Genomic DNA, 18,323 nt, shown 5'->3' with positions numbered 1-18,323 from the left:
AAACACCAGCCCTGGTGAACTTGTCATCACCTGAAAATCTTTAACTCGAAAGAGAAGGAAAAAAAAAAAACTCAAAATCTGGCGCACAGTTCAGACACCAGCTACTTCAGCAACCTGGAGTCATTTGTCAACAACAGCCCAGATGCTGGAATATTGAAAATCACTCAGGCTAAAAACAACATCTAATTTCTAAAAATCTTCTTCTTCTTCTTCTTCTTCTTCTTCTTCTTATTATTATTATTTAGATGAGGGAGGGGATGTTATTTACACTAATTTTTAGATAGCTATGATCATGCCATGTTGTCAAATTAGACATGCCTCTTCTATGCTGCAGTAACAGCCTCTACTCTTATGAGAGGACTTTACACAAGAGGTCAGGTTTTAATGTTGAATGATTAGTTCTGGATCACAAACACCACTCCAAGTCATCCTAAAGGTGTTAGAAAGTGCTCCTTCACACCAGAGATGCAATTCCACTGCTCCACAGCTCAAAGCCAGGGGGGCTTCAAACTCCTAACCAGTGCTTGGCATTGACAATGGTGAGCTCAAACTCATATGTGGCTGCTTCAGAGCATCCCATTCTATTGGCAATGAATTTCTGTGGTAAACAAGCTGAGAGTGCACAAATGAACATCTGTGTCAGCAGTCAGTGCACCTTTAAATAGCTGAATTCAATAATTTGGGGCCTATAATATGCTTTATGTATACCAGTATGTATACCAGTAAGATTAGCCAACAACGACTGATAGCAAGGTACTTCCAAAATAAGTCACACCAATAGTTCTAGGTGTACATATATGGCAGCAAATGTATTTGAAGAGTTTCATTCCAAAATGCATTCTAATTTTTTTTTTCATGACCTATGTTTTTGGGAATGGGCTTTATGCATCAAGAAATACTAATGCTACAATACGATTAATACTACCTTTATCAGAGAAATAATATGTTTCCCGTTATACATCAGCTATTATTCTTTTCAAAAACATTCAAAATTCAAAATCCAAAATTGTCACAAATGGATATACAGCATTTTATAATGAAACTCTTCACTGCATCATCTAATTTGACCTGTTTCAAAGCTGCAGTGCAGGCTCTACATGATTGTTGAATGATTTAAATGGCTAAATATAGACATACAACATGTTAAGGAAAAAGAATGTTGGCAACAGTTTCTTGTAGAATCCATTTTGCCATGGAAAAATCCGGCTGCAAGATCCTCTTGTAGGTGGCAATCTGCTGTATCACTGCACGAGGCAGTATAGATAACAATGAATTACCTCGGGCTTGTGGCTTCTGCAGTGACCAGCCAAATGCCTGGGAGAAGGTTGTGTATTCCTGCAGGATTAACCTCTGTGCCACCTTTAAAGTCCAGCCTAGGTGCCTCCGCGAGACTAATGAGGAATAATGAGGTCATCCGATCTGGAAGAGACACGTGGGAATCCAATGGAAATCCAGTACAGCCAGTGTGCTGCTTCTTAAAATGCTTTTATCTTTCTGTCTGGAATTCAGCATAATTAGTGGGAGTCTGGTCCTGTTCTATACCTCTACATACTTTGATAACATTTATGATTTTTCTTGTTGGCACATGGCTTTGTGTGTTGTTTTCATTTCAAGTGCTTTATTAAGGTTTAAGCACGCTCTAGTTCTAAAAAAATTATATAGAACATACAAAAAAAAACGTAACAAAATTTGTAGCATTCATTTAAAGCAGTGTCACATTCAAGCTAGTTTATGTGTTTTGGATCTTTACACTGGACCTTTTAAACAACATATTCCTATTTGTGACTGTAAATCTTGCTCATAAAAGCAAGTTGACGAAAGACCTACAGGTCAGTTACTTGTAAAAATTAGACAAAAGTTGAATGTGGGCCACAAGTCACGGGGCACTTTCAGTAGACGTCGGGTATGGCAGAGATGCCCGCGCTCCAACCAGATTGTAACCACCGGGCCGAGGTGGGGGGAAAATCCAGCCACATTTTTCCATTTTTCCCTCAGCGGGCCCAGCTGAGACAGCCTGGCTTTTCTGACCTGCTTTCCTCGGCAGACTCTTGTGAAGGGATATCACACAGTCTGCTTACTCACACCCAGCCATGTCATCTGGCAATGCTGAAGTGGTGTGCCAAGCCTTCTGGGGTTTTCCCTGAGGCTCTCGCAGGGACACTGTTCATCGTCCTTGTGAACGTCTCTGCACACGAGAGACTTGTTGGTGTTCCCATCATTCACCAAGATGTAAAGAGAAAAGAACAAGTGACAAGCATTACAGTGTTCCTGGCCTTCACTTCATAAGCAGAGAGTACTGGTCCATATGTTCTTCTTCTTCTGGGTACGCCAAGACAGCTCATAACCTGCCAGGACGGCGACAGATGAGCACACTAGATATTCTCACAGATCTGCAGAGTGTCCCAAACTCATTTATCAATGTTTCTGTGTGGAGTTGCTGATGGATCAGAAATAGATGCCTCTCACTCTGTCTGGCACAGGGTACACTATCGTCTGTGCAGTTACCCAGGCCAAAGGCAACCACTCTTCTACAGGTCCGAAATGACATCACTGTGAATGGAACAGCCCATTCATAACCACAGGTTGATTGGGCCCTGGCAGCTTTGGATGGGCATTTTGTGGAATTATGTGCTGATTCCTTTATGGATTCTGGGTACCACTTTGAGTATTGGGCAGTTTGTGTGACTTGCTTCCAACTTATTCCCAAAATGTCCCTTAAAAAATACAGAGGTTTAGGACAGGACAGGGGCAGAGGATGGATCTGGTCCAAACGCCTGCATTCCTCATTACAAACAGTGAGAAAGTGGCAAGAAATACAGCAATGGTATTTAGTAACAGATTTTACAATGCAAGAGGCAATAAAAAGCAGTAAAAAATGGGATGAAAAAATCACTCTTGACAAGAGGACTCTCATGTGGCACATATGCTAGTCCTGGACGAGCTGTGATATTTGAACCACACTTCCAGGATATTGCCAATCAAAAGCTTCCCTCAAAAAGCTTTCCATGCTGTGAAGGGAGCAAGTGTGGACTTCACTGAATATCTGGGCACAATGTGTTCCACAATGAAGACAAAGTAGGCTGTCAGTGTAACAGGCCTATGATGTCTTAACTTTCAAAACTTGCTTGGTCTATCATTGAGTGCATCGAAAAATTTGTAAAAAGAAGATTTAGTTTAATTCGCTGAGGCTCACTGAGTCTAGCTGTGAAAGATTTAGGACAGAGCTCCTGGAAAGCGTAATACTGCAGCGTGTCAAAATTAATATATAACTCTGCAATACAGAAACAAATACAACTTATTGTTCTGCTCCCTGGGAATTAGGCCAGCTGCAATCCCCTTTAACTATCATCACCATCAGCCATCAGCAGCACTCTTTTTTATGAGCCGTGGGATGCACTTCAGTTTATTAGGCACTGATTTTACCAGTTTGCCATTCAAGGGCTGAAAGGAAGTGTTGATTGTTTAATGTGAATCAATGATTCAGATTGTACAAAATGTTTAATGTTGAATGGTTCATGACTTGCAGCCAGAACAGAATATTAGAAACATAAAGTCAATGTTTATGATGGTTACAGTATTCAATGCCTACTCACATATGTGATGCCTCTCTCCTTATTGCAGCCCTACGCCCATAGAAATGAGAGAGATGAAGCAGATCAGTGCTTTCCAATCCAGTTGAGGGGGACCCTGCGACAGTCCACATTTTCACTCAGTTGCAACTTCTAGAACAAGCACACGCTCAGTGTCCTTGAATGCTTAGTTCAGGTAGATTGGGAGCTAGAACAAAGCAAAGAAATGTAGATGGTCTGGGGGTCCTCCAGGACTGGCTGATGAGCTGATGAGTCTCTTGAAGACTGCTGCTAAAGTTATTGGTAGTATCTGACTCTGCATTTACTGCTCCCCAGTTCAGTACAACCTCAGCCACTCTCTCAGATTCCTACATTACATTTACATTATGTGGAGGTTCTTCAAACCTCAAAAAGGTTCTTTGGAACCTGCACATCTCATGGTTCCTTAAAGAACTGTCTACTAAAAGGTTCTTTGGAGAACCAAAAGTGGTTCTTCTATGGCACCACTCCATATAACTTTTTTGGTACATTTATTTTTAAGAGGGCACTGTATTTGTACTTCTTTAGGACAAAAATGTTCCAACAAGAAGAGAAAAGCAGGGCTTACCTACAATATCAGGGCCAAAAAACGATCATAACTTGTACTTTTCTATCTGTTTTTATCCATTTCTTATTGATTACTGTGGTTAAAGTTAGGGTTAGGATTAGGGTTAGGCTTTGAAAATCTTTATTATATATAAATCATTACATATCAGACATACATCATGTCCTGACATTGTATAAAAACAAACCACTGTGTGTGGTTGACACAGTGTTTGTTAAACAGCTAAAATGTGGAGGAAGTCATTTGGGAGGACAAGGAGGAAAAAGGGAGGCTTTGAGATCGATGAGCGGAGGGCTTCCACTTGACAAGGCTGTGGAAAAACTGATGGTACCAGCTCACTGTTTTTCTCGTTCCCTCTGAGCCCCTTTTCCAACTTTTATCTCTCCCTCTCTCTCCGTCTACTGCTCCATCCCTTTATCTGGTTAGCTTCAGTGGCAGCATATAGTCCCCTCGCTTTGGCCCATATCTTCCCACATAAGGAGAAAGAGAGTGGCTGGAAGAACCCGCTCGCACACTCCCCTCATGGGTGAAGCTTGTGCCTGTGGAGAAGGGTCATCAGGATGATGCTCGCCAGAGAACACTCACAGAGCATTCGATCTGCTGGATGTGAACTTGGGCTGGTTTCAAAGCACAACTTGGCCCTCTGGCTCCAAAGAAAGAGTCGCTGACAGAGTGTGAACCTGCCGTTCCTTCATTTTTGTTTTTGCTTGAGCCTGGCAGCCTGCAAAGCATTTTTCAATGAGATAAGATCACACAGACACACTCGAGTGTAATAATAAGCAGCTGCTCCTTAAGTGAATTCAGAGCCTGTTATTTGAAAACATAACCGAGTCGGCGTAATGTGGCATTCCAGAGTTTCGGATAAGCAAGGCCGATCTACGCACGGCTGATAGAGGAGAAGCATCTTGTAACGGTTGCTCTGAGTGTCATTCTGAAAATCGCTTCCAGTGACCCAATGATTGTCTTTTTTCACTAGCCTCGATAGAACATCCCATTATGGCTGACAGACATGAACAGCTTAGCTAAGATGACAGAAAGAGCGTAACATAAGGAGGAGGGTCAAATGCGAAGCTGGATTATGAAGTCATGACTGAAATTGCGATCACATCAAAGTAGGCTTTGTGCTGAGATCTGATGGTACGTGACAATGTGAGGTTTTGTTCTGGGAGAAGTTCTACCCAAAAGGAACTCAGATTAACTTGCCACACATCAGTTTTGTTTAAAGTCAAAATTCACAGAGGACAAGGACTGGGTGGAAGACCCAGAAAAAAATGCAATCTGTCAGAGAACAAAGTGTCTTTTTCCTTCCCTGATGTGATCTCCCTGATGGACCACGAAGGCTCATTCTCCTCAACACGCTCCTCTATTGTGGGGACTGTTCACGCGTGTAAGTGTAGCAAGGTTACAGGCTATTCCACAGGGTGAGCAACCTCAATTTAGACCACTTGCTTACAACCACAGAGTTATCCTAGTCATATTTCCCACCTATTTCTCAGCATTCACTAAAATTGGAAGGAAACCTTGTTACTGGAGTAGGGAAGTGACTTTTTTCTCTGGGGCGTCTGCAGTGTGTCTGGGTTATTGGGCCTGGAGGTCCTGACACACTCCTCTGGGGCCCCGTTTCAGCCATGTCTGTCAGGAGCTTGGCTCGCACAGCCCGGTGGGTTCAAGTTCTTTTCTATTTTCACATGAAAGACTGAGCCAACACCTCAGGCTCTCCTCTAAACCTACAAAGCCTAGAGTGTATCTGGCCAGATACAAATGTTAAAATAAGGTCATGATACTGGTCAATGGATGAAGAGGAGAGGGACAATTTTGGTAATCATTTTTCTGTATTATTTCAAGTGATTTGAAAATTTTGTTATGCCCTGCCACCACTGGCTTACTATTCCGAACAAAATTGAAAGAGTGTGCTAACAAAGGTGCTGTCTGTTTCAAGTTAAGAAACCAAAACAATCCTGAGGCATGATTATGTCAGAAAGGCTTTAAAGTTGGTGTACTTGTCATGTTCAGTAATAAAATCTTCGAGCACAGCAACTGGATAAATACTTTCATGTTGCCATTCTCTGAAATCACAACACTACTGAAGCCCAAATGTAGCCTATCAGAGTAAAAGTAATAATGTAGTACTGATGTCCTTGTAAATGTATTTTATAGAACATAAACTTCTTAGTTTGATACATTTGATAAATGTGAGAAACAATGAGTTAAGACAATACTAGAGTTATCATATCAGTTTGAATGGATAGCAAAATTAATCTACTCTTACAAGGAAGTAGTCAATTGCAGGGTGAAATTAGTTGCTTACTTTGAAAGAATCATATAACCAACCAGGGATAACTCTAAATGTTATGAATGGATATTGGAAAACAACATAGTTGTCAATCACTTCCATCTGTATGTGGAACCAATCAGATTCCACTCCTCTTGACTCCACAGCAAGCTGCATTGGATCCAGATGTCTTTAAAGATCTCATGATGTCTGGACATCTAAAATCCAATTGTGCCTTTCATTTGTTTTAGTCACTGCACAAATAAAAAATCAACTGTACTTTTGTATTTGGAAGATAAGCCTTGCTTAGAACACTTGCCTGAAATGCATTTGACAAGGATTTGTCAGCAGTTTCCTTGATCTTTAGGCGGTGAAACTTTCATGAAACTAAATTTTACTTGAGTTCTTGAGTTGTATAATGAAAAGCGTCTTGAAACTCAACAGTTGCAGCCGTCTAAACTTCATAAAATAAGTTCCAGTGATTCTTCTTTGTTAACCTCCAGTCATTATGACCTATGATTTATGGCCCCTAATTTCACTCAGAGTGGAAATTCCTTTTCTAATAATTCCTAATAATGACAATTATTATAAAGGAGGGGACTAAGATATGTTCCTCAATGAAGGACATGCTTCTAGGACAGAATATATGATGTATATGCAAACTTTATTTAACTTTAATTTTAAACTAGGCTTAATGTCAAATATATAGTAAAGAACCACAGATAGATAGATAGATAGATAGATAGATAGATAGATAGATAGATAGATAGATAGATGACATACTACAAATATGCAATATGCAAATATGCAGACAACTTCATATACAATTCGATGCATCAGAAAATACAAGCAACTTATTTGGCTAACTGGTGCAATAATTGAATGTGTTACATGCAGCTTTTATTGTTTTAGAATTGCTTTGTGTCGACTGTTCAGTTGCACAGAAAATATTCTGCATGTAACTCACAACATGCAACTAGCTGCATAAATGTTTGCCATGTGAAGCTGGCCTTAGGCAGTTTTAATCTGCATTTGATTTGGATCATTTCCAAATCACTCTTGTTCGAGTCCAGTGGCATGCTGACCAAGTAGCTTCTGCTTCACATTCAGTCAAACCTGTCTGACTCTGAAAGATCATTCATGCACCTACCTGTGCTAGCGTACTCATGCCATAATGGGGAGGTGTCTTACTTGAGCACATGTTGATTTCCGGGCCGCGGGTGCCATAGTATCCTGAGGGGCAGACATGGAGACACTCTCCATACTGCCTTATCCTCTCCCTCCGCAGGAACAGGAAAAGCTTGGGCTGGCACGTCATACACCCGTTGTCCTTCGAACACACGGAGCAGCCCTTGCAGATTGGATAAACATAGCTAGCTGAAACACATGAGAGAACATGAACTGGTTATAGAGGACAGTCATGGCATGGAGAGTGCTCACTCACTAGCTGACTACTACAAGAAGCAAAGAAGATATCCCTTACAAGGTATATATTTTTTTCAAATCTAATTTTCCACAGAGTTACAACGCATAATCAAAAGACATGAGGCAGTGCTGAACAGCTGAACTGCTGTTAGTCATAGATCTGTCAGAAAAATTTATACTGATTCACAAAAAATCTCACTGAATCAAGAAATAGTCATTCTTATAACTTTGGCTAACCCCAGCCACGTTTCCAGAAAAATCCATTTTGAATGTGAACAGTGCACTGATTTGATTCAGAGCTTAACTCCTGAATGTAGAGCTGAGACAGCCGCTGAAAGCCCAAAACCGCAGTGACTACGAGCAGGATCGTGTTGCTGATGGAAGACAAAGGAGCCAGTAACAACCAGTCTGTTCCACAATGCACGTCTCCTAATGTAAACTCCTTAGTGTCCAGTTTACAGGAAAATGTCCTTGGGCGCACACAATAGCTGCAAATGAGAGACACCGCTATTGATTGGAGCCAAGTTTTAAATATCACATGCCGAGATAGGGTATCAGGCCTAGCTGGACGACCTACCACAATGCTTCAGAAAATATCATGCTAGGAACTGTGCGAGAAAGAACAGAACAAGGTCCTGCACTGAAATCTGCTGATCCCTCCAACCACTTTGTTGAAGCTCTCAAAAAACTGGATGGCATTTATATCACATACAGATGACTATTGGTTGAAACATCAGACTAATTTTGCTCTGAGAGGTGAGATTACAGCAATCAAGATGTATTTGCTATATGAGATAAGAAGTACCTGCCATGAAGCTGATAGATGTCAGCAGTAAAGTTTTAAAGCAGAGTTAAATGACCTGTAATGAAGCTCAGTACAAAAAAATCAATAAAGTTTAATCAATCTTAGAACATCAAGACCCGTACAAAGAGGCGCACAGCGTAAAGCAAACTTTATGGAGTGTCCGTAAAGTCTAAATTGATCTTATTTTGCGTGTCTGTGCCAACCCACACCAGCCTTTCTCAGGCTACTCTCTCATGCATCCCCTTAATCTGCAACTGTAATAATGAAGCAAAACCACCTTCATGAGCTATTGAGCTTGCATCTTTACTGTTGTTTAGTTTTAGCTGATCCATCTTTGCATGAAGGCATGCCTCTTATGCATCGACCAATCACAGACATTGTCACATAGTGTCTTTGTCTGTCAAGCTCGCCCAGCTGCTCTGTGCTTGACATGGTGTGCGAAGCCTCCGCACATCAGTGGTTGTTTTTTCCTCTGCAATTACATTGTATTGTTCGCCAAATGTTGTCACTAAGTATATCAAAGCCTTTTGAATTTACTTATATTTTCTCCCTGTAGTCTGAAGCCTAGAGCTTCCTAGTATGTGTCTGAGCTGTGTGCATGCTACCTCTTGGGTTCCATGCTGGAGAGACTCCTAACTGAGTGAGACCAAAACCAGTTTATGAGCCATTCCTGAGAGTCAATGCAGTGGTTCCTGACTACACCAAACCTCAAGCCTTGTTGAACACGTTCAACTCAACATAACTCACTCACTCAGTCCATCCAGTTAGATGTGCCAGTTTCTCCTAAGTCCATATGGAAATGAGCTGAAAAATCAAAGTGGCAATCCCATAGAGCACTGCAACCTTACAAAGGTATTTAAGCTGATAAAAGGAACATGCAGACAAGAAATAAAGCACAGAATATTTCTGTCATTTTATTAAGTTTCTTAAGTTTAAGAGGGGTAGGGGAAACACTGGCATTAGCATGTAAGCTCTGGCTTAAACACAGATATTTGAAACTTCAAACAGATGTTCAGGTAATGTTTTTTAATTTGGAAGTTGGAGTTTTACAAAGAGTCCTAATGCAAATATAGAAATTTAAGTCTTGTCTTTGAATATTATTGGCCTGTTAGCATGTTAGATGTGGTCAGTCTACTAAGAACCAGTTAAATAAAATAAAATGCTTTTTTCACCACTACAAAAAAAAATAAAATAAAATAAAAAAATAGGACGCTCTTCTGTAACTGTAATTGGTCAAGGTGTTCACTGTACACAGTAAAAAAGACTGTGACTGGTTAGAGGGTTCATTTGTATATTGCAGCTTTCTGCGATATCAGTATTGCAAAGGCTATTATTGTGAAAACCTTTAACAAGCGATACATTGTACCTTTTCCACTAGGCTAAAAAAAATGATGAACTCTGGAAATAAAAATACAACAGGAGGCAATCTAACACAACCCTTACTATCAAACTATCAACATGCTCTGTGACTTTTTCCAGACATACAATGTTTATACTGTACTGGATATATTGTTGTCCAAACTAAACAGTCTATCTCTTTCTGTCATTACATATTTTGCTAGAACAAAACCAATGTTTCGGTGTGTGCCTCCAGGAAAGTTAACCCTAAGCAAATATCAAAGACCGCACGGCATCTCGAGCATAGCTGACGCTGACAAAGAAGATTATAAAAGTGTTTTTTTTAAACAAGGTAATTGCAGGGTTATTTCAATGATAACAAAAATGATATATGAGTCTCAAGTTCCCTTCTCCTAGTCAACATAGGATGAGGAAACAAATCGTACACATTTTTACCCAACCGCATCATACATACATGCAGGCATATGGTATACAGTTTGGATGTGTTTATAGTAACCTGACATTCACAGTAAATTGGCAAACCGTCCCCTTCCCGGCCTACACCCTTCATACCTGATTGCTATCATAGCGTGGAGAAGTGAGGAAACTAAGACTGGCGTGAGGTTAGAAGTTATTTATTTCTTTCCCATTCGCAGTGTTTGTGCATTCTGCTGAGCATAGCTGGAGGGTGGTGTGGAAGCATTGCAAACTGTTCTTTTCTTCTCCCATCATTTTGCCCACTTTAACTGCATCCAACCACCAGCTTGATTGTCCATTTCAACAATCCCCATCAGTACTTAAGGAATAATCACTATGAGTTTAAGCAATGTACCCATTATGTCTAATTCCTTCACACCCCTGATTATTATTAGCACAACTTGTCAGTCAATTCTCCTACAGAGTTTCTGCTTTGCAAGGATTTGTTCTGCTTGTTGCCCATTGTGCAACATTCTAATTGGGCCTGTGTCAACAGCACGTACAGTAAAGACCTTGGTTTCCCCACATGCAGTCATTACAGATGGAAAACTGGAAAGCAAAGACCCAGCTGATGGCTGAAAAAGATTTTTTGCTTTCGCCATGATGAGAGTTTGGAGCAAGGGCCTGTCTGAGCACTGCTTCCCCAGCTCAAACCACAGGTATGTCAAATAGGAGGCGCAGATTCAGTGTGTCTCGGGCAGGGGTGTCCAACTGTTGCCCTAGAGGACCCAGGGCTTCCACGTTTTATGGAAATCTTTTCACCGCCAACTGATTTATACCTGAGGCTATGAGAGCTACTACCAGACTCTTATATCCCACCTAGTATTTTCATCAGTCGCTCAAAGGGATCATATTCAAGCTCTAAACCAGAAAATATGACTGCCTTCCAATATCTCTGTCAAATATGGCCTTTCATATTCAGCAAACACATTGTGACATAAGAAAGGAAACAACTAAATAGCCTGCATCAGTGGCACTTACTTCATACTCCAAACTCATGTTAACATTTAGCTGGAGATAAATAGCAAGCTCAAGCCGAGCAGGATTCAACAGTGACTTTAAACTCTTAGTGGGCGAAGCTTTATGAAAACATCAGCGACTGCTGCTTATGACCTACGCTGCATCAAACAGAAACTAGGCAAACTGATCTGTTTTCATATATAAACAACTTCTCTGGCCATGTTTTTAAGTCACAGTAGAATGCTAATGATCAAAGGCCAATGGTCTCAAGGAATTCCAGGCTTCGTGTAAATTACAGTGGATAAACCTAATTTGGCTGTAAAGAGTGTTTTTGTTCCAAGAGCTGTGGTAATGTGTGTTTTAAGACATGCACTACACCGTCTGCCATGATAACCAGCTTATAATTGCTTAGAATGATGGCCTGCGTGTACGGTGGAGCTCTCCAAATAGAATTACTGCTTAAAAAGCAAATAATGGACCTCTTTTTTTTTAACCTTTTTTACTCTTAATGGTCGATATTAAATTGAGCTGTCGAATGATTAATCATGATTAACCACATTTGTCTCATTTGCTTCAATGGCTCATAGTTATATGAGTGGCCAAATGTGGTTAATCAGAGTGTATTTCTTACCTTCACTTATTCAATATCATTATTTTTATTATAGGTTCACATGAACCTAGTCTCACAAGCCGGACATCTGCCTAGTGTCACAGATTCTGGTGCATTTCATCCCACTGCAAAGTGGCCAAGAACCATCCACTTTGACAGGAAAGGGCAGTTTGACTGACATGCTGTTGTAGTGAGACATGCAGCAACAGGCAGTTTTCAAGATGAGGCTACAAGAAAAACAGCCCCACAGGAAACACATCAGTATGTGTGGCAAATACGCAAGGCTATGGTTCAAAGAAAACTTTGAAAGGATGCAATGCCATGCAACTTTTATCAATCCAGCAACTATATATCAGTCCGAAATGCTCAGTAACAGCACCTCCAGTGTTTAGCTTACATATGATTATATACATGATATGAATGATACTTCAGACTCAACATTCTGAAGTACTTTTTATCACTTCAGTAATAAACAAGTTCACCATGGTAATGGCTGTAAATAACTTGGATTTTGCCAAGATAGGCATCAATAGAACTGCATTTAAACGAGAGGGCTAACTTTACAGTTGCAGACTCAATCACAACAAGATATAGCCTGTAAGCAGCTGGGCTGGAACTACGGATGGTTTGAAAGGTTGAACTAGGAAAAAGAATTAAAACTGTGTTTTTAATGCTGAATTTCTCATATCAATGCATTGTTAAGCAATATTACACCACTAATATTAAATATTTCACTTGCTATATTTTCTCCATATTGATAAGGCAGAGTGAAAAATAGACATGCACAGAATAAAATGCTACATCTGAAAATATCTGAAATGCTTCATTGTGTAAAGAAGCGATATATACCCTGTCTTACTGCTTAAAACATCACATCCATTAAACCCTAGCCTAGTTTGGTGTTTTTACCACATAAAAACCCCACTCAGCATTTAAGTTTAAAATTCATAATCATCCATGGTCCAAGTACTGTACTTTCAAGATCATTATTGAAACACCACAAACACTACAATGATTGATAAGGACAGCATCATACCCAAAAGACAAATATCTCTAATTATTTTCAACGTGACAACATGTTATGAATGGAGACCAACATAATCAATCAGCCAAAAAAATCTCTTCCTTTTTTTTGTCAGCTTGGAAGGAGCCTGTGGAGAGAAGACCAAGTGTCTGGATTAACTGATTAAAGGTAGATGTCTTGATTTGTTTGGAAAGTAAGAGTGAGAATCATTACTCTTCTGAAGATGTTATTTCGTTCTTAGCTGTGTTTTTATTTCTTTCCCGCATTCCCTCAATCTTTCTCTCCGGTTTTAGAATTTATAACTGCTGTCACACAGGCAGTACTTACTTTCCTTTCATAACTAACAATACTGTGCCTTAAGCCTGAAGGCATCACCGCACAGGAACACCAAATACACTTTATAGAGGGAGCTAAAACATTAATCCAGACAAACGGAGCAATCATTTCAGTCTGCAGGGCCTGCATGAGAAATGAAATCCAGTTTGTAAGGGGTAAAATATCCTTCCAACAAAATTCCATATCAGTGTCACGCTGCCCTGTCGCAGTGGGGACGCTGCTGCGGTTCGTTCAGGTGAGGTCCACGTTTTGCTTCATTCATGCGAATCGCCAGCTTGTAGCATGAAGCATGGCGGCATGTTTGGACTGGGCCACGTTCATTCAGCCCGGGGAGGTTTGTTTTGAACACTGATCAAGAACAATTAGAGTGCAAGTGAGATCCAGCTGAAAAGTACCCCGTCCCAGGTACATTTAACAACTCCTAAACAAGCATGGTGGGCGTCAACCCAAGTTGGCAAGTCCTGGGGTGGGTGGGTGGCTGGGGCCTGGCAGACCCCCTACACATTCTCTCTCCCCCTCAGAGACTCACATGCACCACCAACAATCCTCCACATGCACAACCTCCTTTTTATGCACCTCTCCTTCATAACATCATACTGTACAATGACTCATTAAAAGTTTCTGCAAATTCAGAACCATAAAAAAGCTGCAACTACAACTCTTTGATTGCAAGCTTTGATTGCTCCCTGTGGAAATCACACACACAAAAGCAACTTACCCACATCACTGAGAGTAATTTTGTGTTCATCCAATTAGTGAGAGTTGTGTGAAAGACAGATGTGGCGTCGTGAGCTGCTGAAGAACACGGCCTAGCTAAGCCTGCCTCTGCACCTTGGAAATCCTACCGGGCTGTGAGTGACAACTCTGACGAATCACACATGCCTTCCTCATCTCTGTTACACTGGAGTCATGCAAGAGGTACAGATGACAAAGTGCACTGTCTATATAAGAAAGAATTCAACCTTCTCAAAGAGTTTCAGAAAGAGCTCCCGTCCAAAGAATGTGAATCAAGACACAACAACTACACGTTTAACTAAAGACCGGGAGAAAAGTGCAGAAAACTACAAACGTGCACCTGTTGCTGGAAAAAACAGATTAAATAACTTCATAATCATATGAAGAAATATTTCTACATAAACAGCCAAAGCACTGGGTAAACCTCAACCCTCAACAGCTAAACCCACAGGCTCCTTACGAGGTCTCTGCTTCTGCGGTGAAAATTAAGTTTGCCAACAGAACCATGTATGTCTAACTTTCCTTTATGCATTTGGCCAGTGCACTACTAAAAAGCAGTATAAAATGTAGCGCACTACAGATAAAACGACACTGTTGCTTTCTCTGGTGTGTTCAACCATCAGGTTCACAAGATCTTTGCTGAAGCTTGACAATGTCTGGACTGAAGCTCAGATGAAAGTCTGAAGCTGCCAAAAACTCTTGCCACTTGCCCTGGAAAAGAAATTAAGAGTCATGTCCATGCAATAAAACCTTCAGATGGCCCATTAAAAGTGTGCCAGCTCCCTGACAGCTCCGCATTGTTCCACATTGTTAAGGACGGTACATGGAAAGAGACATCAAACCACCCACATTTGTTACATATGACTTTATTTGTTACAGTTATATGGAAGTCACACTTTGCTAAAGACTAAAAAAAACAAGGGTACTGGTGGTTGAGGGGGCAGGGCACATTATGCTCCAAAAGCACATTTCTGTTCCAGCAGAAAATATGTTGGCCCTCGCCTCTGACTAATTTACAGCTGGAAATAGTCGGGATTTGGGGATTCAAGTCTTTTTTTTCCTCAGTTTGCTTTAACAGATTGTACTGTATGCATATGTTTACAATTTAGGGCAATCCTGGTGCTTATAACGATTTTGCAGCATGTGTCTGAGTAAACACATTTGTTTTATCGACTTATTAGCTCAGCCAGAACGTTCCTGTGCTGCAAAACTAGTAGGCGTAGCAGATACTGATGGATGTGTAGATTAAACCCCTGTGCTTAAAACGGTGGTTGTGATCTATAAACATGCCCTGCAAGAGCAAGTAGTTGGCAGAACAGGGGTGGCCTTCAGTCAGTGTAGAGACTGGGTCTTGGAACACTAACAATAACAATTAAACTCTTGTCTCTACAATTTGGTCTTAATGAAATAATATTGCATCTATAGCCAGGGTTAAGTTGCAGTGAATGTACTGTGCACTGCTTGTTAGAAAGATAAAGTGGATAAACACTGGAGTACCAATGCTGCAGTAAACAACAATGACTGTTGTCGTCTTCCTTCAGAATGGCCACCTGATGACCTAAAGCTCAAAACGACCTTCTTATCAAGGGATTAAAAACTGCTCATGACTTTCATTAAATAAAGCCATAAACCTTAAGAGACTGAGCATTACAGTCATTTCACCATCAAATTAAACAGATTTTTTCGTTTTTTTTTAATACAACACAATAAAAAATTGGCAATGTATTATATATAATAATCGGCCATTCTTCTGCAAAGCAATGGAATTTATTACCAGTAGGCTATGATTGCCAAACAACATGACAGTCAAAGACTATTCCATGAAGTGATGTGTGCGGTGAAGTGTATATTGAGTACTTATAAACAGCTTTCAACGTGGCTCAGCCAATTAGATTTAAGAATTGAATGTGTTTTATAAAAGTCCAGAAACTTTTTCAACTCCTCAAAAACAGATAAAGCATGGGAGTATGCTTTCAAGTAGCAGCAAAAGCAATGACAGGCCATCATACAGAGCAGGCTGGATGAGCTCTTCTCATTGTCTCCAGACACGCGAGAGCTTTTTCAAGTGCTGGCCGCAGAGGGGCTGAATAGACGTGTGCAGGTGTTGTGAGGTTTAAGAGCCTCCTGGAGCAGCGGGTAGTGCAATCAGCGATTCGTCATGAGGGTCGTCCTCTCCGGAGGGGTACGCCCAAGGAGACATAAACATGTGTTTTATGTTTCACTCTTTTAGGGGGAATTCAGACCTTTTCCACTTCTCAGATTTCCCTTAGGGCAGTATGGTAGGGTTATTCTCACTATTTAAGAGAGCTCAAAACAGAGGAAGTGAACGGGCAGAGAAAGAAATAGACAAACAGAAAGGCGAAGAGAGAGAGAGTGAAGTGAAAGACAGGAATAAAAGTCAGAGGGAGCTGGCGAGAGAGAGAGAGAGAGAGGAGAGAGAGAGAGAGAGAGAGAGAGAGAGAGAGAGAGAGAGAGAGAGAAAGTGGAATGGCTCAAATTGGCACACCTGTTGGTGATTTATCACACATAAATCTCACACCTAATTTTCACACCTGTTACCTGATGTGCTGTAATTCACTCACACATGCTGTTTTTCAAGAGTTGGCTGAGTGCTGATTGGGATTTCTTCATCCCATGTGACACTGGCCAGTCTGGTCCACTTCTCTACACCCCTTACCTCTGACCAGGATCTTATAACAACCAACCACACCCAACATACAAAAACAAAGCCCTGAATATTTGGAGGCTCTTATGTTAAGCAAAGCAGACTCATACCCACATACACACTAGAACTTTAGTCAAGCCTGAAATTTTATTCAAAACCTGAATAGAGATCAAGAACATTCTGTTTGAACTCAACTTGTCTACAGCATCAGTTCTTGAATCCGTACCTGACACGAGCCTGAAAAACACATTCCTTCTCTTTTTTGTTTATTTTTTGTCCCTTTCGTATGTCACAACACCCAGCACATTTACATACATCCACCTACAGTTTAGCCCCACCTATTCACGCCAAAGTTATAAGGAGTATTTCAACCTGGACAACAGTTCGAATGAGGCACAATGCAGGGCAGCCAATTAGAACACAGTCCATTTAGGTATGTCAGACTTAAAGGCAGGTAGGAAACAGCCTGTTTAATTGTAAGGGACAAAGAGAGGTTGGAAAATGGTCACGTAAAAATACAAAATGACTGTTTTTGGCACATAAACCATCATAAACATCATAACTGGACCTCAGTGAAAAAAACAAGAAAAATGTAGGATATGTATATCACAGATTGTCAAAAAGTCTAATTCTCAGTAGGGGAGTAGCAATTCTGAAACAGAGACCGAAACTGCAATAAAAACGTCCACGGTATCGTGTCAAGGTTCCAGAACAGGCAACCACAATACCAACCCCTCCATAGTGCCAACTTTAACTCGCTGCCACCGCTGCTGGTGCAGTCTGTTGGGCTCTCATTATGTTACTAATGTACTATTACTATTACTATTACAATGTAATAGTAAATTAATTTTTAATTTCACGATTAACGCCATTACACATGTAAATCAAGACATTATTATACTATATAAAGTTAGGGCAAGCTGTATACCATTTTCTTTAGTGTTCTCCTCTTTAGTGTTCCAAATTATTGATAATTTATTAAAAAACAGAAATTTTTCCCTGTTTTTTACTTATTCAACCCCACAATAAAAGAGATAAAACATAACAGATAAAAGCAGGGAGAAAGAATAAGGCAAATAGAAATACTAATGCAGTGCTAAATGTAGGGCAAAAATCCATCAAAGGAGACGGGTATGAAAACCTGAACGTGAAATGCCACTGACCCAAGCCTGACAGATATTTGAGAAATGATGGCCGAACCTGACCAAAACATGCACATCAGGGCTCCTCACATTCTCTTGCCCTAAGCTTTTCATGCCTCCTTTGCCATCACAAGGAACGCAAACCATGCTGCACAGTTGTACTTTATTAACCCTTTAATGAGACTCCCTCTGCAGCTCGCAGGCACAGCCTGGCTCAACCCTGCTCCAACGGGCCAGTTCAGAAATGAACCACAGGGTCAAAAGTGTGGAACACCACAGGGGTGCCCACAGTGAGTCACGCACACACTCTCACATATGGTCCTGGCCACTCGGAGCACACTTCAAAAGCCCAGTGCCCAGG

At 40.7% G+C, this 18,323-nt stretch overlaps 1 protein-coding gene across 1 annotated transcript in view; it reads right to left on the bottom strand.

The window, feature by feature from the left end:
* Nucleotides 1-18,323, bottom strand: part of rspo2 (R-spondin 2) — a 62,845-nt gene that overhangs the window by 28,420 nt on the left and 16,102 nt on the right. The window contains exon 2 of the mRNA XM_036587843.1: nucleotides 7,637-7,822. Coding sequence (XP_036443736.1) covers nucleotides 7,637-7,822 — 186 coding nt within the window. The remainder of the gene's footprint in view (nucleotides 1-7,636; nucleotides 7,823-18,323) is intronic.

Source organism: Colossoma macropomum, unplaced genomic scaffold, assembly GCF_904425465.1.
Source record: "Colossoma macropomum unplaced genomic scaffold, Colossoma_macropomum, whole genome shotgun sequence".
NCBI lineage: Eukaryota > Metazoa > Chordata > Actinopteri > Characiformes > Serrasalmidae > Colossoma > Colossoma macropomum.
Note: the sequence above shows the minus strand (reverse complement) of the source record. Positions and strands in the feature narration are given on the sequence as shown.